The sequence below is a fragment of the Oryctolagus cuniculus genome, chromosome 5 (assembly GCF_051225735.1).
Source record: "Oryctolagus cuniculus isolate XC-2025 breed Fujian yellow rabbit chromosome 5, ASM5122573v1, whole genome shotgun sequence".
Classification (NCBI taxonomy): Eukaryota; Metazoa; Chordata; class Mammalia; order Lagomorpha; family Leporidae; genus Oryctolagus; species Oryctolagus cuniculus.
In genome coordinates, this window is record NC_142871.1 from 53,520,562 (window position 1) to 53,546,548 (window position 25,987).

Consider the following 25,987-nt stretch of genomic DNA (forward strand, 5'->3'; position numbering starts at 1 on the left):
ACTCAAGAAGGAATTGTGTGCCCAGTCACTCCTTTGTTCCTCCAACTCTTCCTCAGTCTAGACATCACTCATCTTTTTCTTTCTGTAGACTTTCCTAAACATTTCATTTAAATGGAATCATACAATATTTTTTATTTTGTGAATGGTTCTTTCACTTAGCATGTTTCCAATATTCATCTGTGTGGTAGCATGTATCAGTGTTTCATTCCATTTTATTACTGAATAATGTTACATTATATGGATATAACACATTTTTTAATCCATTTACCGGCTAATGGACATTTGCATACTTTCCACATTATTACAAATTAATCCCTTTATCATATGATCCTCTTTATCTTTGGTAATATCCTCCACTCAGAAATCTGTCTTGATATATTAATATGGTCACTCTGTCTTCTGATTTGTGATAAAATAGCATATCTTTTCTCCATCCCATACTTCTATCTATTCTGCTTTTTTATTTTTTTGAAGGCTGTATATGGGTGTTTTTTTAATTCTGCATTTCACATTATAGTATTTAAACAATTAATTATAGTGATTACTGGTATCAATGAGTTTATACCTGCAATCTGGCTATTTGTTTGCTCAGTCTTTTTTGTCTTCCCTTTTTCTGCCTAGTCTTACATTAAATATAGTTTTTATGATTCAATTTTGTTTTCTTTGCTGGTTTTTATAAAGTAGACAGGATGTCAGATAGTGATCACATCTGTTTTGCTCTGATAGGAATACACAATCTTTTTTTTTTTTTTTTTTTTTTTGACAGGCAGAGTTAGAGACAGAGACAAAGAGAAAGGTCTTCCTTCCCTTGGTTCATCCCCTAAATGGCTGCTGTGGCTGGCACGCTGTGGCAATCCGAAGCCAGGAGCCAAGTGCTTCTTCCTGGTCTCCCATACAGGTGCAGGGCCCAAGGACTTGGGCCATCCTCCACTCCTTCCTGGGCCACAGCAGAGAGCTGGACTGGAAGAGGAGCAACCGGGACAGAATCTGGCACCCCAACCAGGATTAGAACCGGGGGTGCCGGGGCCACAGGCGGAGGATTAGCCAAGTGAGCCGCGGTGCCAGTCAGGAATACACAATCTTTAGTGAGAACAAATAAAATAGCAACATTTATATAAGTGCAATTGTAAAATAGTATTTTATTATTTTTAGTATAGTGTTATAACATTTCATAATATTGCATACTGCTTAAATGTTGTTTTTATTTAATTAGGTAAGAATATCCTCCCCTCATTTCCCAGTCAGAGTTTAGGGACACAATATCCACGGACAGCCCTATAATTGAGCCTACTAAAACATCCTATTTCATAAAACAGCAATGCTATAAACATGAATAAACTACCAGCAATTTGATTTCACAGTTTCACAACTAAGCAGCCTGCAGACTGCTGAAGTTAGAACAGCAACAGATATCTAAGACATTTTTATATTTACTTTTTCTGTAATGCTCCTTCTTAAGAGAAAAAAAATATAAAGGCAAAGGTAATAAGTGCTTTGTTTAGTCCTTGATCCAACAAATTTAACTGTAAACAGGTTTTAACAGTCACCACATGATATGTTATTCTGTACCAGCAGATTTCCATTTTTTGTATTTTTGGCTTTCTTGTTCTGGTGCTGCCAGTAAGTGAACAAATGATACTAAAGCCTGATGACACTAAAAATTAAGTTAGAATAACCTTCCAAAAACTACTTACAGAAAAAAAAGGCCAGGCCAGTGAGTCAAATACTTATAAATATAAAACAAGGAAGCAAAATTGCATAGATTAACTTGTAGAAATTACAATTTGAACAAAATAAAATACTAAATTTAAATATTTTCAAGTATCTTCTTAATTTTTGCATTAATGTTGCATGCATTTTCTTTTTATAACACATTTTAATTTTTTGGCACAGTTTCTTTCAGATTTACATATAATAAATCTTAGAACAGCAAGTCAAAAAAAGAAAAAAATTTCACAAAACTCAGTGAAGATCAATGAAGACTCATTTTTGGAGCATTTTAAATGTTACAATTACAAAGAATTGTCACTTTTTTTAATTAATAAAACATGTTAGTCTTGATTCAATGAATTCAGCCCTAGAAATAGGGCTGATCCCAACTAGCATACTATACTTTGTATTCAAATCTAATCAAATTAACTACCCAAGTAACAGATCCAAGAAATTAAATATAACTTTGCATTAAAATGTTTAACATATGGTCATTAGCACTACTCAGACATATGTCTGTTCTACTGGCGAATGTTTTAAAATCTTCTTTCATAGGTCACAATATGTATATATGCAGGGTACACACACATTATCTTTCCTTTCTATAAGAACTATTTTATTACAAAGATTTGGCTTAGTAACTTATTAAGTTACTAAGTTATTAACTTACGGACTAAGGAGTTCTCAAAATAAAAGCAGGCACAATTGGTTAGTTTATGAATTTTATGCTGTACTATCAAGTTCAATTCACTGGAAAGAGTAGAATACCCTGTCACCTAACACTTAGAAGAACCATCTGCACCACAAACACAGTGTTTATCTGATAAATTCATCATCAGTTTAGTAATCTGTAACATAACTACCCTATTTCTTTACATATATATAATGCAAAAGAAAAAAAACATTTTATACTCAACTATAGAATTACTTTCACAACAATTAAAAGGGTACAGATACAATCTTTTACTTAATATAAAAGAGGTTTGGCAGGTGCAGTCAGCATTATGGACACTATGTAAATCGGTACTTTGTAGCTATAGGTTTTAAGTGTCTTGCCAAAAGATACTTTCATAATATATTATTTCCCAAGTGTCATACTATTTAAAAGTATTCCTATATACATTTTCCTTCTGTAATATGCCTCTGATTTTCAGCAGAAACATTATAAATGCTATCAAAGATGAAATCTTTCTTCACAGAATAGACTAGAAATCATATCAAAACTGTTTTAGTTACCATCTTAAAAAGTTGAAACTAAGTTTTAAATAACTGGAAATGAATACAGCTTGCATATAACTATAAATTAAAAGATTGAGTTCAACAGTACCATATCAACATAGAAAATTCTATCAACCATCGTACTGTGAGATTAATACATACATACACACACATCTACCTATCTATAAATAAATATGTAATTTTTTATTGAAACATTTACACTGTCATAGTTTGAAGAGGTTTCAAAATACACGCATTAAACTGACCAACCTGATAAAATGTAAAGATTCATAACAAGCAGCAACAGGCCCCTCCATGTATTACCAAAAGACAAAATTGCCAATATAAGTTTCAACCATATTAAAGAATCCTTAGAAATTTTCATTAATATTATCAATTAATATCTAAACACCAACTGCATTTAATATGATTTAATAGATAACAAGATCTCTTCAGGAAAATTTTGCCCGTCAAGTACCTAAGTTCATTATGACACAGAGAATGAAACCTTTCAATTATTGCTCTGAGAAACCCAGAGAAATAATTACAGGATTATTTTAGATATGCAGCACTACTTTAGATTCATGATGGCATCCTTATCATGATGCTCTTTAATATGAAGAATGAAAAAATAATAAAATACTATTTGAAAAATGGTAGCATATTTGGTTGAAATACAAAATATACAAATATAACAGCATTTGTATGCTAAAAACACAAGTACTTCAATGCTTTGTAATCCTTTTAATGTGTTCAAAATGAAGAACAGCTTTTCTCTTCACAATTACCACATTTTAATTGATTATCAATACAATATTTCTTCTATATTAATACATTTTATAGGCTTTCTGTTGCAATTTTTATGCAAAGTATAACCAACAGCACAGTGATTTATAATTTAAGGTAATAAATATTTTCACATTCTAATTTAACTTTTACACTTATTTTATGTCTCTGAAGCTTTTGCTTTTATTTTTGCTTCAAAATAGAGGTAGATTTGGTGGAAATTGGGCATGTCAGACTTAATGTCAAAATGTAGTTATCAATAGCTATACTGCTAATGTACAGTTTCCAAGATGCTTGAAAATTTTCAGAACCATTATGTAATACTTTGTTAAAGTTCTTCTTTTCAAGCTTAGTTATCAAATAATTGCATAACATACTTATTTGTTCATAAATACAAAGTCCAAACAATAACAGACATAAATATAGGCACACCAAAAAAAATCTATAAGAGAAGCTTGCATCTGAATGGAAATTTTGTTTCTTATTATGTTTTTAAAGTGCAAACTGTTTCTTTTCTGTTCTATGTGAAAAACATCAAACATCTCTACAGAAACTGGCAATGAAAAGAAGATATCTGAAGCTATCCTTTTAGCCAAAAAATTTTTTCCCTCATCAAGTCAAAGTTGAAACCCTTCCATTGGTGCTTCTTGCTGTTGAAATACAAACTGTTGTTGGTTTTCATCCACCTGAGGTGCAATGCTGGGATCATCTTCTTCTGCACCAAAGTAATGTTCAATAAGATCAAAAGCCTTCTGGTAAATTTCCTGATTTTCATGACTTTGAAGAAATTCAATTTTATCCAGACCTATTATACAAAGCATGTATATTTAATCCAAATAATAATAAATCAAGAGCATCTCTCACTCCACTGGCCATGAGCCTGCTATTTTTTTCTACTTTTATATATATGGATAACCAACACTTATTCCTTTATACTTCAAAAGAATGAGAGAATGGGGAAGTGTGATAAGGACTACAGGCCTGGGAATAAGATTATAGAGACTACCCTTGTAGCTGGGTGGTCTGGGGCAAGAAAGCTTAGTTTCTCAACTGGAAAATGCCAGTTTTTAAAAAGATTTATTTATTTACTTGAAAGGCAGAGTTACAGAGAGGCAGAGGCAGAGAGAAAAAGAGGTATTCCATCCACTGGTTCACTCCCCAAATGGCCGCAATAACCAGAGCTGGGCCAATCCAAAGCCAGGAGCCTGGAGCTTCCTCTGGGTCTGCCATGTGGTTTGCAGGGGCCCAAGGGCTTAGGCCATCTTCTACTGCTTTCCCAGGCCATAGCAGAGAGCTGGATCAGAAGTGGAGCAGCCATGACTTGAACTGGCACCCATATGGGATGCCAGCACTGTAGGCAGTGGCTTTACCCACTACACCACAGCACCAGCCCCAGAAAATGATAATTTTAGATTAAGTAACTTCGTAGTTTCTTTCCAGAGTAATGATGCTAAATAACAAAGGATATAAAGGAAAGCCATAAAATAGTTTAACTGAACAAACTGAAACACGCTGAGGTAGAGAGTATTAGTATGGAATAAATTAAAAGGAAAAAATAATTTAGATCCACGCCTTATCGTAAAGTAAATTCCATATAAGTTAAATGTTTCAAAAATTCAATCAGAAAAATTTAACTAGGGGCCGGTGTTGTGGCACAGTAGGTTAATCCTTTGCCTATAGTACCGGCACTCCATATGGGCACTGGTTCTAGTCCTGGATGCTCCTCTTCTGATCCAGCTCTCTGCTATGGCCTGAGAAAGCAGTGGAAGATGGCCCAAGTGCTTGGGCCCCTGCACCTATGTGGAAGACCTGGAAGAAGATCTTGGCTCCTGGCCTCAGATCAGCCCAGCCCCAGCTATTGCAGCCATTTGGGGAGTGAACCAGCAGCAGATGGAAAACCTCTTTCTCTCTGTCTCTCCCTCTGTCTATCTGTAACTCTACCTGCTAAATAAATAAATAAAATCTTAAAAAAAATTTTGACAAAAACTGATTTCATCATGTGAATCTCTATGAGGGCAATGACTTTGTAAACTTTGAAGAAATAAGATATTAATCATGTTAGTGTCATATTAACTATGTCTACTCAATATAGACAAACATGACTCACTTCATGAAAATTAAAAAATAAGATTTTGGGGAAAATCATATCAAAGTAAATGACTATGAAAATTAATTTAAAGTCGTATAAAAAAGAGACAAATAGGTAACAGTAAATGTGCAATTTGGATGAGGAAATACACTAAGGCATGGAAAACACATACTATCCTCTATATGAAACAAATCTAGAAATACACATAAAAACAACTTTGTGACACCACTTTATATCTGCTAAATCAGCAAAAAACAATGAATCAAAATCAAATATGAGGTATTTGAGTAGATTTACACAATTCTAATGACACATCAAGTAACAGACCTTGGGAACACAAAAACAGGGCTTAAATTTTGTGACTAATTCTCAGCAACTGTATTCTCGAATGTTTATCTGAAGATATTAATTCAAAAGAAGCAAATTACATGTCAAAAGACATCTATTTTGCTACATATAAAGCAGTAAATAAACTAGAAACAAACTAATGGCCAAATATGGGTATGTGGCTAAAACTACACTCAATGTTCACTCAATATAACATCATGTGGCTACTACAATCATTAAAGTTATAGAAAAACATAGAATTCCTTCAAAATGTTAAGATTTAGAACAAAAAACTATATATACACTGCAATTAAATCCATGCAAAGTATTTGTTCATAAGGATAATATAAAAAGAATTCTCAAAAATTAAAGTAAATCATTGAGGTAATTATGAGTAATATTAATTTTTTAAAATATCATAAGGTTTACATTGCACATTTTTTATGAAACTAGAAGTGGGAAAGGTCTATGATAGGTAATTGGAATTGACTGTACTTATAAATTTTTAACTGATTACTTACCATATGCTTCTTCAATGAGAGCACAGTAGGGATTAACACCTATTTCATTCTGTTTGGATTCTTGTTCTCCAAGACGTAAGATATTTTCAAGTCCATTTAAAGCCACTTGTACTATTTTGGAATCCATAACAGTCAAAAGGTCACAAAGTGGTTTAATGCAGCCTAAGGCTACCAAATACCTTCGCAATAATGGAAAAAAAGAGAAGAGAGAAAGAAATGGATTGTAGGGTGATATTTTTAAAGACTTAAATACTATTTATAATAATGATGTAAAGATAGTCTTCAGTGTTATATGAGCAATTCTTGAAAAGTAATACTAGTAGAAATTCATGTATTACAAACATTTTAGTTTTCAATTAGGTAGGAACATGAAATTACTCTCCTATTCTCTAACATAACTAGTATAAACAGTACCGCAAATACTACAGAATATACACACAACCAAACTGGTACTTGGATCTGTTTCTGCATGGCATATGAGCACTAATAGTAATGAGATCCTCAGATATCTTTCTATAGGTACCTATACAGGTCACATAAGGTATAAGTACAAATTGTGAAGGAGGAAGGACATTTCATCTTCAAGAGGTTCCTCACAAAAACAATCACAGCTAATTTTTTTAAACACATGCTATGTTTTAAAACTACACAAGCCCTCTGAGAATAAAATAGGCCATTTTATAAATAATTTTCATAAATGATGTTAAAAAATACTCCATTTCCTAACACTTTGTCATCTTTTTCCAGATGTTACTGGCTGCTTTTCCATTCTCTGTAATACATTGCTTTGTAATTGATTTGTTCACTTGTCAAAAGTTAATATCAAACACAAAGGATAAAAACAAGCTGTGAAGCCAGACTGCCAGGCTTTACGATCCAATCCCATTTTTTTTTTAGGCTTAGCAATTTTTTAACATTTTGCAGTATTTGCTTCATATAAAGACATATATGTTTTTCTTCAAAGCAGGGGTGGGGGCCGGCACTGTGGCATGGTGGATAAAGCTGCTGCCTGCAGTGCTGACATCCCATATGGACACCGGTTCGAGTCCCGGCTGCTCCACTTCCCATCCAGCTTTGTGCAGTAGCCTGGAAAAGCAGTGGAAGATGGCCCAAGTCCTTGGGCCCCTGGCACCCACGTGGGAGACCTAGAGGAAGCTCCTGGCTACTGGCTTCGGATCAGCGCAGCTCCAGCCGTTGAGGCCATTTGGGGAGTGAAGCTTGGATGGAAGACCCCCTTCCCCGCCTGTCCTCTCTCTGTGTAACTCTGACTTTCAAGTAAATAAATAAATCTTTAAAAAAAAAAGCAGGGGTGGATATATTAATATCATATAACGTAGAATTCATGACAAAGATCATTAAGTGAGCAAAGAAACTATTATGTAAGGCATATAATAAATAATATGACATCTAGACACTTTTATACTATATATATATAGTAATTTCTATATATGAGAGAAGACATAATATTTGTCTTTCTGTGGCTGGCTTATTTCACTAATCACAATAATCTCCAATTCCATCTCTTTTGCTGCAGATGTCAGGATTTCATTGTTTTTTTTTTTTTTTATGACTGAGTAATGTTTCAATACAAACAATTCTTTATTGTGTGACCATGAGCAACAGCTGCATGCCTCAGTTTTCACTTTTTTTTTTTTTTCTGCTTTTATTGTTCTGAAAGGCAGAGTTACAGAGAGAGGAGGAGAGACACAGAGATTTTCCATCTGCTGGTTCATTCCTCAGGTCTGGTTCATTCCTCAGGGTGAGGCCTCTTCCAGCCCTCTCATATAGGTGCAGGGGCCCAAGCACTTAGGCCATCCTCCACCACTTTGCCAGGAGCATCAGCAGGAAGCTAGATCAGAAGTGGTGCAGCCAGAACTCGAGCCAGTGCCCATATGGGATGCTGGCACCACAGATGGCAGCTGAACCCACTGCATCATAGTGCTGGCCCCTAGTTTCCACATTTTCAAATGGGAATAATAGCAGCACCAACCTCAGAGGATTGTTATGGAACTATGATAAGCATTTAACTAAAGTTAGTTTCTATCCCCTTTTAAAAAATGTACATACAGTGGCTGGCATTGTGGCATAGAGGGAAATGCTGCCTCCTGAAATGCCAGCATCCCATCTGGGTGCTGATTCATGTCCTGGCTGCTCTATTTCTGATTCAGATCTCTGCTAATGGCCTGGGAAAAGCAGCAGGAGATGGCCCTACCACCCATGTGGGAGACCTGGAAGAAGCTCCGGGCTCCTAGGTTCAGAATAGCCCAGCCTTGGCCAATGTAGCCATCTGAGGAGTGAACTAGCAGATAGAAGACCTCTTTTGATCTCTCTCTTTCTCTGTCTCTATGACTTTCAAATACATAAATACATCTTTTAAAAAAGTATATACATTCACCATAGCATTGACTGTCATATATGGTACTGAAATTGATCCGAAGTATTTTTGAATGAATAACTTCCTCACAAAATTATGAGGTAAAAGGAAATAAATACATGAAAGGACTTGAGACACTGGTGATGGTGCTCAACAACTGAAATTACTTATTTACCACAAATAGCAATAATAGGCACTCAACAAATCTTAGAGGTGCATGCTGAACCTAACCCAAAATCAAGAAGTTCTCTACCTGTGTATCTTGAGGTCAGAAAAATATTTAGTTTGTTCACTTGACCCAAACTAAGAAATTGAAGGGTTACTGATCCTTCATTCATGAATTGATATATTCATGAAAATAATAGAAAAAAAAAGACTTTGAAGATGAGCAAACTTTATGAAAAGCAGATAAAAATAGCATTTTTAAAAAATACAAGATAAAATAAAGATTTTATTACTGCTTGTATTCATGACACAAGTGAAGTGGGAATATTGAATAAAGCATAACAGAATGAAAAATAAAAGTATAGACATATATTATCACCATAGAAATATGAATCTGGGACAGTAATATAAGAAAAGAAGGCAATAATGACAATGATATCTGGGGTCGATGCTGTGATGTAGTCAGCTGAGGCTACGCCTGTGGTGACAGCATCCCATATGGGTACCAGTTTGTGTCCTGGCTGCTCCTCTTCCAGTCCAACCCTCTACTATGGGCTGGGATAGTGTAGGACAGCCCAAATGCTTGGGCCGCTGCACCTGCATCAGAGATCTGGAGGAAGCACGTAGCTCAGATCCTGGCTTTGGATCAGCTTAGCTCTAGCTGTTGCAGCCATTTGGGGAGTTAACCAGAGGATGAAATAACTTTCTTTGTCTCTCCCTTTCTCTTTCTTTAATTCTAACTCTCAAAGAAATAAAATCTTTTAAAAAGGACAATTATCTCACGATTTCTATATTTTCATATTCTAGTTGCAAAATACTATTATAATTTGGCTTTTGTTTTATGAGTTAAAACACAACTCAAATATTTATTAGAAAATATTTCCTAAATAGTCACGTCAACAAACAAAAATTCTTGAAGTTCACTGAGTGCTCCTTAAAATAAAAGGATGCTGTAGTAAGTCAAGCTTTTACAGAGTTGCAGAAAAGATAAAAGGATTGAAAGCATCCGATAAAAAGAGGCTTAGGAGGGGCTGGCACTGTGGCACAGAGGGTTAATACCCTGGCCTAAAGCGCCGGCATCCCTTATGGGCGCCAGTTCAAGACCTGGTTGCTCCACTTCCAATCCAGCTCTGTTATGGCCTGGGAAAGCAGTGGAAAATGGCCCAAGTCCTTGAGCCCCTGCACCCACATGGGAGACACAGAAGAACCTCCTGGCTCCTGGCTTCAAATCGGCACAGCTCCAGCTGTTGTGGCCAACTAGGAAGTGAACCACTGGATGGAAGACCTCTCTCTCTCTCTCTCTCTCTGCCTCTCCTCTCAGTGTAACTCTGTCAAATAAATAAATAAATAAATCTTTTTTTAAAAAAAGAGATTAGTAATCAATACTGATCAAAATGATGATTACAGTAACAGTGATAATAAGAGCAGCAAAACATAGGAGAGAACTGAATATGTTTAGGCTCTAGTACTGTTATTGAATTCATTTTTAAAAATGAAGAAAGTGGGGGCCAGCGCAGTGGCACAGCAGGTAAAGTTGCCACCTGTAGTGTTGGCATCTCATATGGGTGCTGATTCAAGTGCCGGCTGCTCAATTTCTGACCCAGCTCTCTGCTATAGCCTGGGAAAGCAGTGGAAGATGGCCCAAGTGTTGGGCCCCTGCACCCGCATGGGAGACCCAGAAGAAGCTCCTGGCTCCTGGCTTTGGATCAGCGTAGCTATGGCCGTTGCAGAAACTGGGGAGTGAACCACTGGATGGAAGACCTCTCTCTCTCTCTCTCCCCCTGCCCTCGTGCTTCTGCCTCTCTGTAACTCTGCCTTTCAAATAAGTCAATAAATCTTAAACAAAAAAACCCATGGCCAGCATCCTATTGAATGGGGAAAACTTGGAAGCATTTCCACTGAGATCTGGTACCACACAGGGATGCCCACTCTCACCACTGCTATTCAATATAGTACTGGAAGTTTTAGCCACAGCCATTAGGTTAGAAAAAGAAATTAAAGGGATACAAATTGGGAAGGAAGAAGTCAAACTATCCCTCTTTGCAAATGATATGATTCTTTACTTAGGGGATCCAAAGAATTTCTACTAAGAGACTATTGGAACTCATAGAAGAGTTTGGAAAAGTAGCAGGATATAAAATCAATGCAAAAAATCAACAGCCTTTGTTTACACAGGCAATGCCAGGCTGAGAAAGAACTGCTAAGATCAATCCCATTCACAATAGCCACAAAAACAAGCAAATACCTTGGTATAAACTTAAACAAGGACGTTAAAGATCTCTACGATGAAAATTACAAAAAAGAAATAGAAGAGGATACCAAAAAATGGAAAAATCTTCCATGCTCATGGATTGGAAGAATCAATATCATCAAAATGTCCATTCTCCCAAAAGCAATTTATAGATTCAATGCGATACCAATCAAGATACCAAAGACATTCTTCTCAGATCTGGAAAAAATGAGGCTGAAATTCATATGGAGGCACAGGAGACCTTGAATAGCTAAAGCAATCTTGTACAACAGAAACAAAGCTGGAGGCATCACAATACCAAATTCCAGGAAACACTACAGGGCAGTTATAATTAAAACAGCATGGTACTGGTACAGAAACAGATGGACAGACCAATGGAACAGAATAGAAACACCAGAAATCAACCCAAACATCTACAGCCAACTTATATTCGATCAAAGATCTAAAACCAAGTCCTGGAGCAAGGACAGTCTATTCATTCAACAAATGGTGCTAGGAAAACTGGATTTCGCCAGCGCCGTGGCTCAATAGGCTAATCCTCCACCTTGCGGCGCCGGCACACCGGGTTCTAGTCCCGGTCGGGGCACTGGATTCTGTCCCAGTTGCCCCTCTTCCAGGCCAGCTCTCTGCTATGGCCAGGGAGTGCAGTGGAGGATGGCCCAGGTGCTTGGGCCCTGCACCCCATGGGAGACCAGGAAAAGCACCTGGATCCTGGCTCCTGCCATCAGATCAGCGCGGTGCGCCGGCTGCAGCGGCGGCCATTGGAGGGTGAACCAATGGCAAAGGAAGACCTTTCTCTCTCTGTCTCTCTCTCTCACTGTCCACTCTGCCTATCAAAAAAAAAACAAACAAACAAACAAAAAAAACCCTGGATTTCCATGTGCAGAAGCATGAAGCAAGACCCCTACCTTATACCTTACACAAAAATCCACTCAACATGGATTAAAGATCTAAATCTTGGGCTGGCGCCGTGGCTCAATAGGCTAATCCTCTGCCTTGTGGCGCCGGCACACTGGGTTCTAGTCCTGGTCGGGGTGCCGGATTCTGTCCTGGTTGCCCCTCTTCCAGGCCAGCTCTCTGGTATGGCCCACGAGTGCAGTGGAGGATGGTCCAAGTGCCTGGGCCCTGCAACCGCATGGGAGACTAGGAAAAGCACCTGGCTCCTGGCTTCGGATCAGTGCGGTGCGCCAGCCGCAGTGCGCCAGCCGCAGCAGCCATTGTGGGGTAAACCAACGGAAAAGGAAGACCTTTCTCTCTGTCTCTCTCTCTCACTGTCCACTCTGCCTGTCAAAAAAAATATAAATAAATAAAATAAAAAATAAAAATAAAAAAAGATCTAAATCTATGACCTGACATCATCAAATTATTAGAGAACAGTGGAGAAGCCCTGCAAGATATAGGCACAGGCAAAGACTTCTTGGAAAAGACCCCAGAGGCACAGGCAGTCGAAGCTATGGCCTTGTCTAAATAAGATTGGAATTGGCGAACTCAAGAGGCTTCAATAGCCTTGGCAGCTCATGACAAGAGCCTTGGGTGATTACTGACATCATAAATAAGAGTGATAATTGTTAAATCAACAACAGGAGTCACTGTGCACTTACTCCCCATGTAGGAGCTCTGTCCTTAATGTGTTGTACTATGTGAATTAACGGTATAACTAGTACCCAAACAGTACTTTACACTTTGTGTTTCTGTGTGGGTGCAAACTGTTGAAATCTTTACTTAGTGTATACTAAATTGTTCTTCTATAAATAAAGATAATTGAAAATGAATATTGATGTGAATGTGATGGGAGAGGGAGTGGGAGATGAGATGGTTGTGGGTGGGAGGAAGGTTATGGGGAGAAAAAGCCGCTATAAAGTTGTATTTTGGAAATTTATATTTATTAAATAAAAGTTAAAAAAATAAATAAAAATCATTTAAAATCCATGATAGTGTTTTACAAATTATATAGATTCTGTACAGATTTTTAATCTCTGCCAATAAAAATCTTCTGCCAATAAAAATGATGTTGATTATAGCTTAAATTATTTAATTATAATTTGCATAAAACTATGAATAACTGATATAACAAAAACTGTCACTTCATATTAAAAATGCTTATCGAACCAATGTAGATATTCTCTTTTAGTTGCATCAATAAACATTATTTTATCTAATTTTATCTCCTTTACATTAAAAAAAGGTTTTTAAAGATCTGCATCATACCTTATTTGCTCCGGAGTGCCTCCTGATGTTGCATTAGTTATAGCCCAAGCTGCTTCTTTCCTAGTGCGAAACTCTGCTTTTTGAAGAATCTCAATCAAAACAGGAAAAATATTTGCATCTATAACAGCCTGAGAGGAAGAAAAAAGGCAAATATATTTTTAGAAATATTACCAAGTAGGTGAGTCTTAGAATTCAAGGACTTTAAAACATCAGTGATTTGGAAATAGTTTATTTAGGTCAACAAACTTTCACATGCCTACCTTTTTAAAAAGAAAATTAGTTCCTTAAAGTCTGAAGAGGATAATTACCACACTATTATTCGAAATGGACAAGTAATCACTGGTTAAAAGAGACTAACAAGACCTTAAGAACTCACTCAAGGTTTAAAGGAAAATCATTATCTAAAACTCACAGAAAACAATCTCTTTTTAAAGAATTATCATTAAATGTTGAGCACTATTCTAGGCATTTTTATGTATATAATTGCTATTCCTCACTAAAATACTACAAATAAATATTATTTTAGAAGAGGGAAGGCGTGTTCCTTAATATACTTTTCCAGGAATCCTTTTTTAAAAGAATCTTTTTAGTAACTCACTAAAAAATTACTGATAAATACTTTACTTCTTAGACTTTCCTATATTATTCTTAGATCTGAAAGGTATTTACCTGAATCTGAGCTCTATTTCCAGCAGTGATGTTAGAAACAGTCCAGCAAGCTTCTTTTCTTATTGATTCCTTTGGGCTACTCAGTAAGTGTAAGAGACAGGGCAATGCAGAACAGTTCAAAATTACCTAAAACAAGTTACAAATGGAAGTGAAGTTTTATAGTATACAATTTACACAAAATCTACCAACAAGTCATGTATAAGTAAAAAGAAACCAAACATTCTAAAAAATGAATTTAAGAAAAATCTCTCTTGAAGTAAAACTTAGACACTTGGTTCTTTTCCCTTTCTGCTGTTGCAAAACTTGTTGAATGCCAACGTTGTGATGGGCCCTGTTCTCAGTCCACTAAAAAGCAAATCAGAGTTGTGTCCTTCAGGATTACAAATGCTCTGCAAGTCCAAATTATGTAACTATGTGAAGAAAGGGTAAGTAACTAAGGTCAGGATCCAATCTCTAGTTTTATAAAAGAATTAATGAAAGCACATACACACATACACACAACAATCTCAAAGTAAATCTATAACTGTGAAAGAAATCTCAATGTGTACAGTAAGCCTCTTTCATTAAAATTTTTACTGTTCCACTTTTTTTTTTTTTTGGACAGGCAGAGTTAGACAGTGAGAGAGAGAGAGACAGAGAGAAAGGTCTTCCTTTTTCTGTTGGTTCACCCCCCAAATGGCCGCCACGGCCAGCGCGCTGTGCTGATCTGAAGCCAGGAGCCAGGTGCTTCCTCCCAGTCTCCCATGTGGGTGCAGGGCCCAAGCACTTGGGCATCCTCCACTGCCTTCCCAGGCCACAGCAGAGAGCTGGACTGGAAGAGGAGCAACTGGGACAGAATCCAGCGCCCCAACCAGGACTAGAACCCGGGTGCCAGCGCCGCAGGAGGAGGATTAGCCAAGTGAGCCGTGGCACTGGCACTGTTCCACTTTTCTTCTGAAAGAAGTACACTCTGTGGGCAAGCATTATTGCTAGTGGTTAAGACACAAGTTAAAAAGCCTGTGCTGCACATTGGTGTACCTGGGTTAGATACCAAGCTCTGATTCCTGTCTCCAACTTCCTGCTAATGAAGACCCTGGAAGACAGATGTGACAGCTCAAGTTATAGGGCTCTTGTCATTCAAATGATAGACCTGGATTAAATTCCATGTTCCCAGCTTCAGCTGTTGCCTGGAGCTGACGGCATTTAGGCAGTGAATCCATGAACAGGAGCCCTCTCTCTCTCTCTGCCTCTCAAATAAATAAATAAAAATTTTAAAAAGTAAACTCTACTTAGTCCCTTTACATTATTTAATCCATGGAAAGTTAAGAGTGTTCCTATATTCAAAATATTCCAAAGTCTGTTCACTTTTCTTGGCAAAGAATATATCGAACAGTCCATGGGAAACTCAGCTGAAAATTGGGTTTTCAGAATATTTTCATCTAAAGAATTATTTCAACTGAATAATAATTAGTAAGCATCAAATGCTTAATAACTTTGGTAATTATATATATCTTTAAAAGATTAAAGCTGAAATAAAATATGCAGGTTAGAATAAAAAGTATGTATGTTTATTTTAGCAATATTCACAACAGCCAAATATGGAATCAAAGTGTTCATCAACAGAAGAATGAACATACACAATGGTGCTCATGTACATAATTTATGTGTGTATGTGTGTGTGTGTGTGTGTGTGTGTAGTATTATTCAGCCATAAAAAGAGATGAAATCCTGCCATTTGCAACAGGATGGGACTGGAGCACATTAAATTATATAAGCCTGGCACAAAAAACAAATACCACAGGATCTCAAATATATATGGAAACCAAAAGGCTATTCTTATAGAAGTAGAGAAAAGACCAGAGCTTACTAAAGACTAGGGAAGGCAGGGGAAAGAGGGAGAAGAAGAGATATTAGTCAATGGGTACAAAGTTACAATTAGGAAGAGTAAGTTTTGAGGTTTTGTCATGCAGTAAGGTAACTACAGTTAATAGTAGTACCAAAATAGATAGAATAGGGAATTTCAAATATTCTCAATACAAAGCAAAAATGAATATTTGCAGTATATACTAATTACCCTTATTTGATCACTGCATGATATATACATGTATCAAAGTAACACAGTGTACTCTGCAATTGTATATAATTATGTGTCATTAGACATGAACAAAACAAATAAACATATACTTTAAAGTGGTAAAGGAGAGTTTAATGTATTACAGAGGTTTTGATTTTCCAGAACAACTGTACCCCAAATCTGGAGCCAATGTGGGCAGCACACCTTGTTTGACACTTCACCATCCTCCAAAAGACAGATACACACACACACACACACTATATATATATATATATATATGATATATAACATATATATGTATGTATATAATTAATTGCCAATCTTGGATTCTTCTCTTGCCATATTTCCTTCCATTATCATAATCTGTGTCTTCAATCTAGTATAAAAAGCCCTCTCATTTTCAACCCACTTGTAGCTTAATTATGATCAATTACCCTGTCACTAGTGTTTCTATTCCAGTCAGGTTTAATGTCTCTTAAACATAACTCACACATATGACTGGTCTACTTAAGTAATTTTTTGCTTTTAAGATCTAGCCTTGGTTTTAACTTGTTTATGGAAGCGCCATAGATTTCTCAGGACACTGATCTCTTTTTTTAAACTTCTATAGCATTCACTGACTAACCAGTGTTATAGAAAACACAAAGTATCTTGAATAATTTTCATTGTTTTAATACATAAATTCTCCCTAATTAGATGCTTCAAAAGCAGAACACATATCTTTCATTTCTTTGCATTGATACAGGTATAGGATAGTGCTTTTCTGTAGAGGTATTTGAGGTTGATCAATTGTTTCCAAGAATGTGCTTACTGGCACATTATAGGTTACTGTGTAGTTATGACAATGCTAGGGCCTTGGCTAATATGTAATCAGGTGATATGAAATACAGTAAACTTCCTAAAGTTTATTATATTAGTCTGTCATATTGAAGTGTGAACTCACCTGTGTCTGAATATCATCACCAGTCACAATGTTACCAACTGCTCTTAGTGCAGGTGATATAACTTTATAATCATTGTGCCTAAAAAAATAAAAATATTAACTTGCATACTCTTAAGAATTTAAAATTTACAAAAGAGTTGAAGAAGAGTACAAAGAAAGTTTTTCATACCCTTTTTTCAAAGATCTCCTTCAATTTTCACTAATTATACCGGTAATATCTTTAAACTCAGTTGGCATATCACTCCTGTCTATTTAAATCCAGAAAAGTTCTTCAACCTTCTCTTGATTTTCATGATTTTAACATTTTTTAAATCACAAACCAACATTTAGACTTATTCAGTTTCTTCGTAATTATGACACAGGTTATATATTTTTGGCAGGGACATCACAAAAGCTGTAGTCCTTTCATTATATCCTAATAGGTGGGAATAGTGTCTTATTTTATCACAACAGAGTGGTGTTGAACTCATCAGTAATGAAAATGGGGTCTGGCATGTTTCTGTACTTTACCATCACTGTTTTCTCCTTTATAAGTAGTGTTCTTTTTAAAAGATTTATTTATCTGAAAGAGGGAGAGAGGAAGAGACAGAGAAAAAGAGAGGTCTTCCATCCCCTGGTTCACTCCCTAAATGGCTACAATGGCTGGAGTTGGGCTGATGTGAAGCCAGGAGCCTGGAGCTTCTTTTGAGTCTCCTATGAGGTGCAGGGGCCCAAGGACTTGGGCCATCTTCTACTGCTTTCCCAGGCCATAGCAGATAGCTCGATCAGAAGTGGAGCAGTCGAGACTTGAACTGGTGCCTATATGGGATGTCAGCGCTGCAGGCTGGGTTGTTTAACCTGCTATGCCACAGTACCGGTTCCTATAATTAGTATTTTATGGGGTTGACATTGCGGTGCAGTGAAATAAGCCGCAACCTATGATGCCACCAGCTTCCCATATTAGAGTGCCAATTCAAGACCCAGTTGCTCTATTTCTGATACAGCTTCTTGCTAATGCACCTGGGAAAGCAGCCAAAGATGGCCATGTGGGAGACCTTGATGCAGTTCTGGACTCCTTGCTTTGGACTTGACCACCTTTGGATATCGCAGCCACTTGAGGAGTAAATCAGCAGATGGAAGCTCTCTCTCTCTCTCTGTCTCAATATCTATCAGACTGACTTTCAAATAAATATCTTTTTTAAAATTTATTTTTATTTATTTGAAAAGATGAGTTACAGAGAGGGGGAGGAGAGATCTTCGATCCATTGGTTCATTCCTCAAATAGTGGCAACTGCTGGGGTGGACCAGGCCCAAGCCAGGAGTTTCACCCAGGTTTCCCACATGGTTGGCAGGATTCCAAATACTTGGGCCATCCTCCACCGCTTTCCCAGGCACATAAGCAAGGAGCTGGATCAGAAGCAGAGCAGCCAGGATTTAAACCGGTGCCCATATGGGAGGCCAGCATCACAGGTAGTAGGTTAACCTAGTGTGGCACAGTGATAGCCCCAAATCAATCTTACATAACATGAAATACTTTGAAACTATATAAATTGCATTCCTTCACCTACCTGTATCACTAGTTTCAGCCCCTCCGGATGCTACTATCTTAAGTTATTAATAATTGTTAGTATTATTATCAATGATGATTTTCTAATACTATCATTCCAACAACATACATGCCTTTCCAGTCTACTGAATTATTGATTTCAGTGTGAACTCATGAGTTTCCTATTTTTATTTATTTACTTAAATTTATTTGAAAGAGATGACAAAGAGAGAAGGAGAGACAGAAAGAGATCTTCCAGCTGTTGGTTCATCCCCCAGATGGTCACAACAGCCTAGGCTGGACTGAAGCCTGGAACTCCATCCAGGTCTCATACATGGGTGGCAGAGGCTCAAGCACTTGGGCTGTTTGCTGCTGCTTTCCCAGACATAATAGCAGGGAGCTGGATTGGAAGCAGAGTAGCCAGGACTCAAACTGGCACAATGATACGGGATGACAGCACTGCAGGCAGTGGCTTAACCTGCTGTACCACAATGTTGGCCCCTCCTATTTTGTCTAATATTATATAACTATAACTTATTTCAAAGCTAAAATTATACAAAGGTTTCAACAGTGGAAGTCCTTCAAAGTAGGTTTCCATGTCCTTCTGTCATTTCTCCATTCTCTGAGTACTCATTACTTTCTGTGTTCAATCTTTTTTTTTTTTTTAATCAATCTCATCTTTGGAATTAGTCATTTCTCTGAGAACTCTGGGGAATGGACAGTGGTGTTTAAAAACCCAGATATGTCATTCAGTGTGCTCATCTTACTAATACAAGGTGTCACTACTCCTAGGTTCTCTATGAACATATTTATATTCATTCCTACACCTATCTCTTTATGTGGAGAGTTATGAGTTCACACTGATATATCTACTTCTAATTCAACAGCACAAGGTAATTTAGGCTTTCTCTTCTATATTTATATTTCTATTCTCTGAAGAAATAAATCTATTTCTACTACCTTGATCTTACTAAATATGGCCAACCTTTTGATCCAGTTCTGCTCTACCCTATGATGTGTTGTCTCCAAGAATTACTCCAGCCTGTGTGTCTGCTCACCCTAGTATGTGACATTCTCAGGCTTGAGGACTGATCCCTGAATGGACCTACCTGCACATCCTCCTCTGATATTGTCCTCACACTGAGGCCCCCAAAACTTATCAGGCCTTTGTTACGTCTGCCTTGTCTGACCTTTCCTAATAGATTTTTTAATTTTTTATTTATTTTATTTTATTTTTTGACAGGCAGAGACAGTGAGAGAATGAGACAGAGAGGTCTTCCTTTTTCCGTTGGTTCACCCCCCAAATGGCTGCTACCGCTGGCGCACTGCGCCGATCCAAAGCCAGGAGCCAGGTGTCTCCTCCAGGTCTCTCATGCGGGTGCAGGACCCAAGCACTTGGGCCATCCTCCACTGCCTTCCCAGGCCACAGCAGAGAGCTAGACTGGAAGAGGAGCAACCGGGACAGAATCCGGTGCCCCAACCAGGACTAGAACCCGGGGTGCCAGTGCCGCAGGCGGAGGATTGCCAAGTGAGCCATGGCACTGGCCTCCTAATAGCTTTTTGACAAAAGAAGAAAAAAAATAACAAAAATTTTAAAGAAAATAACAAGATGAAGAAGGTATAAAATCCTGTATAACAAGTATTCTTAAAAGTTTTAAACTTCTTCGGGCAGAAAAACCTGTACTTTCAAAAGAAGGTCACTGTAACAGCCCAGCAAAGAGAAATATTAACTTAATATAATTGAAACACTAAATGGGTTTTCACTACATGGTCTTTATACCGATTAATAATTATAATAATAAATTCGATTACTGGTTCTAAGAGGGCAAGAACTACATATATACCTCATTAACAGTATCTCATACATTAGCCCATAACAGGCATTCCATAAATACTTGTTGAATTATGTCTTTCATACTTGTAAACAGATCACATGAAAGAAAAGAAATTAATTTAAAAAATAACTGTTCCCAACTATATGACATAAGACACAAGTTTAAAGGTCAACTTTTAAGGTTTATAGCTGCTCATTAAAATGTGGAGGCAGTGGTATTTTAAGTATTCCTGAATACAGTGACTCATTAGATGTTTACAAGGCTATTGTTTAATATACAATCATAAAATAATTAAGCAAAAATTATAGTTACATCAAAAGCTCCACCAATCTTCGACAGACTCCTGAATCAATGACAGCTTGAATTTTATCATTGGGTCCATCAGAGAGATAAGAAAGGGCCCAACACACATCTGCTAACACATCTGGGTCACTGCTAAACAATAATCGTGATAGTACACTTAAGCAAGGTGAAACCTGGAAGAGATGAAAGAATAAGTGTTTAATTTTTTTTCTCTATCTGAAATCAAGTCCCCTTAGAAAAATACAGAAACTCATTTTAAGATAAAAATTTAATGCCATAAAAATGTCAGAGAAATTATTTTGTTGCTTTAAAATGATCAAATAAACATTAAATTGACTATGATTCCTATTAAAATCTTATGTTAACATAAGTGGTAATTTAAAATTTTTTTTAAAGAAATGTGTATTTGGGACCACCATACACACCATACACACGCACACCTTGAAAAGTTTACCAAAACTGAAATAAGTTTAAATGCTTAAGTGTTTAATATAATGAACATAAAACATGATTTAACTTAAATCTTACTTTACTCATTACATGAAGTTTATTGGAAATACATCTAATAATCATTCAAGGAGCAAACATATAAAACATTTCTGAAGGATCTTCAAATGGAAATCACTAGTAAACTGTGTATCTTAATGTAACAAAACCCTAAGTCTTCATTTAAAAAACCAAAACACATGCCGATAGAGATTTTTTTAAATCCCTATAGCAATAATATTATAACCAATTAGTTGTGGAGGTGTGTAAACCATTTTACCTCTTTGAGACTTGGTTTTCAAACCTGTAAAACAAGGGTTAGGTTACATAAATTGCATATTTTCTGTCTTCCTGTCAGATGGATCCCTAAGTTCAAACATTGCTTGAGCTCTGTGACAAAGGAAATTATCTAACATTTTTAAGCCTCTATATGCAGTAAGCACTCAAATGTTGGTTCTTTTTATTCCCATAATCAATTGAACAAATTTTTTCTTCTAAGATCTTTATTTTATATTCTTTATAACTGACTTTTTAAAAATCAGCAACCTAGGCGGAGCCAAGATGGCGGAATAGTGAGGGCGCGCACCGATAGTCCGGGAAAATTTAGTTTAATAAAAGGGGAGTTACGGTAGCCGCAGAAAAAAGAACCAGGAAAAAATTGCACGGGAATCGTGTATCGGAGGACCTACTGGGAGAACAAGGTCGCCCACCGCGCGGAAGCCAAGTCGCGGGAGCCGCAGAAGCCCCAGTGCTCCAAGGAGAGTGCATGCCACACAGACAACAGCGGGGAGACTTGAGACGCTCAGGGCTCCGAGTCCACACATCGGCGCTGGAAGGGGAGGTGAGCTCAATAACCCGAGACATTGGTGGGGAAATGGGGGTCAGAATCTAGAGGGGGGCCGGAAAGTGCAGCAAACTCACTACCGGAAAGAAGGAAAAAAAAAAAGCTTCGGGGTTTCTCTTCCCCCTAACCTTGCAAAGGTTACAAGGCTGCAAGGCTAGAATTCCCAAGAGACAAAGAGCAGGCCTGCTCTCTGGATTTACATATCAATGGGGGAGAGCTAAGGAACTGAGTCACTACAATTCAGTAGCCTAGGCAACCCAGTGGGAGTCCAGAGGAGCCAAAGACTGGAAGCTAAATACCATCAATTCTGCACAGCCGTGCCCTGCGGTGTTACTTACCCCCTGAATAAATAAAATAAATAAATAAATAAAAAGAGAGAGATTTACCACGCATAACCTGAGGGTGTCACCTTTGCACACCCTTAACCTGGAAGAACCAGGCAGAGCTCTCAGGCCGCACCCATCTCAAGCCTCCAAGGCTCCTCCAACAGCAGGCAGTCCACTTAACACGGACACAGTATAAAAAAAAAAAAAAAGAAAAAAAAGAAAAAAAAAAAAAAACGCACAGTGACGCAAGAAGAATTAACTATGCCGAGTAACAAACACAGAAATAGAGGGAGCAAGATCAACGATGACACTATGATGCCTCCAAATAAGCAAAACACCCCAAGCCAAGAGTATGAAGATGATGAGATAGAAGAAATGCAAGATACGGATTTCAAAAAATTTATGATAAGAACATTTAGAAGTTTTCAAAAGCAAATCCTTGAACTACAGAAATCCTTAATGGACAAGATTGAAAATCTCTCTCGTGAAAACGAAATTTTAAGGAAGAGTCAAAATGAAACTCAGAAACTAGTAGAACAGGAAAGTGTTATAGTGAAGAGAAATCAAAATGAAATGAAGAGCTCAATAGATCAAATGACAAACACATTAGAAAGCCTTAAAAACAGAATGGGTGAAGCAGAAGAGAGAATATCGGACTTAGAAGATAGAGCACAGGAAAACATACAGTCAAACCAAAGAAAAGAAGAGGAAATTAGAAACCTAAAAAATATTGTTGGGAATCTACAGGATACTATTAAAAAAACCAACATTCGAGTTCTAGGAGTTCCTGAAGGCATGGAGAGAGAGAAAGGATTGGAAGGCCTTTTTAGTGAGATACTAGCAGAGAACTTTCCAGGTTTGGAGAAGGACAGAGATATCCTAGTACAGGAAGCTCATAGAACCCCCAATAAACATGACCAAAAGAGATCCTCACCACGACACGTGGTAATTAAACTTACCACAGTGAAACATAAAGAAAAGATCCTAAAATGTGCAAGAGAGAAACGTCAGATTACTCTCAGAGGATCTCCAATCAGACTCACAGCTGACTTCTCATCAGAAACCCTACAAGCTAGGAGGGAATGGCGAGACATAGCACAGGTGCTAAGAGAGAAAAATTGCCAGCCCAGAATATTATATCCTGCCAAGCTCTCATTTGTGAATGAAGGTGAAATAAAGACCTTTCATAGCAAACAGAAATTGAAAGACTTTGTGGCCACTCGTCCGGCCCTGCAAAAGATACTTAAAGATGTGCTACACTCAGAAACACAGAAACACGGCCACCAATATGAAAGAAGGGAAAGGAAGAACACCTACCAGTAAAAGAGCATGGGAAGCTCAAAGCATATACTAGAAAATATTTCCGGGAAAATGGCAGGGCAAAGTCACTACGTATCAATAGTCACATTGAACATTAATGGTCTGAATTCTTCAGTTAAAAGACACCGTTTAGCTGACTGGCTCACAGAACACAACCCAACTATTTGTTGCCTACAAGAAACACATCTCTCTAACAAAGAGGCATGCAGACTGAAAGTGAAAGGTTGGAAAAAGATACTCCATGCCAACAGAAACCAAAAAAAAGCAGGTGTAGCCATATTAATATCAGACAAAATAAACTTTAATACAAAAACTGTTAAGAGAGACAAAGAGGGACACTATATAATGATTAAGGGTTCAATTCAACAGGAAGATGTAACTATTATAAATGTATATGCACCTAATTACAGGGCACCGGTCTATTTAAAAGATATGTTAAGGGACTTAAAGGGAGATTTAGATTCCAATACAATAGTACTGGGGGACTTCAATACTCCACTCTCAGAAATAGACAGATCAACAGGACAGAAGATCAACAAGGAAACAGCAGATTTAATTGACACTATTGCCCAAATGGATCTAACAGATATCTACAGAACTTTCAACCCTACATCTACAGACTTCACATTCTCCTTAGCAGCGCATGGAACCTTCTCTAGGATTGACCACATACTAGGCCATAAAGCAAGTCTCAGTAAATTTAAAAGAATTAGAATCATACCATGCAGCTTCTCAGACCACAGCGGGATGAAGCTGGAAATTAGCAACTCAGGAAACCCCAGAAAGTATGCAAACACATGGAGACTGAACAACATGCTCCTGAATGCACACTGGGTCATTCAAGAAATCAAAAGAGAAATCAAAAACTTTCTGGAAGTAAATGAAGACAACAACACAACATATCAAAACTTATGGGATACAGCAAAAGCAGTATTGAGAGGCAAATTTATAGCAATAGGTGCCTATACCAAGAAATTGGAAAGGTACCAAATAAATGAGCTTTCAGCGCACCTCAAGGACCTAGAAAAACTGCAACAAACCAAACCCAAATCTAGTAGGAGAAGAGAAATAATTAAAACCAGAGAAGAAATTAACAGGATTGAATCCAAAAAAACATTACAAAAAATCAGCCAAGCGAGAAGCTGGTTTTTTGAAAAAATAAACAAAATTGACACCCCATTGGCCCAACTAACTAAAAAAAGAAGAGAAAAGACCCAAATCAATAAAATCAGAGATGAAAAAGGAAACGTAACAACAGACACCACAGAAATAAAAAGAATCATCAGAAATTACTACAAGGACCTGTATGCCAGCAAACAGGAAAACCTATCAGAAATGGATAGATTCCTGGACACATGCAATCTACCAAAATTGAACCAGGAAGACATCGAAAACCTAAATAGACCCATAACTGAAACAGAAATTGAAACAGTAATAAAGGCCCTCCCAACAAAGAAAAGCCCAGGACCAGATGGATTCACTGCTGAATTCTACCAGACATTTAAAGAAGAACTAATCCCATTTCTTCTCAAACTATTCAGAACAATCGAAAAAGAGGGAATCCTCCCAAATTCTTTCTATGAAGCCAGCATCACCTTAATCCCTAAGCCAGAGAAAGATGCAGCACTGAAAGAAAATTACAGACCAATATCCCTGATGAACATAGACGCAAAAATCCTCAATAAAATTCTGGCCAATAGAATACAACAACACATCAGGAAAATCATCCACCCAGACCAAGTGGGATTCATCCCTGGTATGCAGGGATGGTTCAACATTCGCAAATCAATCAATGTGATTCACCACATTAACAGACTGCAGAAGAAAAACCATATGATTATCTCAATTGATGCAGAGAAAGCATTTGATAAAATTCAACACCCTTTCATGATGAAAACTCTAAGCAAATTGGGTATAGAAGGAACATTCCTCAATATAATCAAAGCAATTTATAAAAAACCCACAGCCAGCATCCTATTGAATGGGGAAAAGTTGGAAGCATTTCCACTGAAATCTGGCACCAGGCAGGGATGC

The 25,987-nt window shown here is 37.3% G+C and overlaps 1 protein-coding gene across 2 annotated transcripts in view; it reads right to left on the reverse strand.

Annotated features, from left to right (window-relative positions):
• Positions 1-1,109: 1,109 nt before the first annotated feature.
• The window catches only part of KPNA5 (karyopherin subunit alpha 5), an 86,468-nt gene continuing 61,590 nt past the window's right edge, over positions 1,110-25,987 (reverse strand). Inside the window, exons 9-14 of one of the 2 annotated variants that reach the window (XM_002714763.6) lie at positions 20,987-21,150; positions 17,315-17,393; positions 14,319-14,444; positions 13,650-13,777; positions 6,652-6,830; positions 1,110-4,519 (exon numbers count right to left, since the gene is read on the reverse strand). In XM_002714763.6, coding sequence (XP_002714809.2) covers positions 4,332-4,519; positions 6,652-6,830; positions 13,650-13,777; positions 14,319-14,444; positions 17,315-17,393; positions 20,987-21,150 — 864 coding nt within the window. In that variant the 3' untranslated portion in view covers positions 1,110-4,331. Of the gene's footprint in view, positions 4,520-6,651; positions 6,831-11,509; positions 13,778-14,318; positions 14,445-17,314; positions 17,394-20,986; positions 21,151-25,987 lie in introns of both variants that reach the window. The other variant, XR_016234534.1, reaches the window with a different exon arrangement.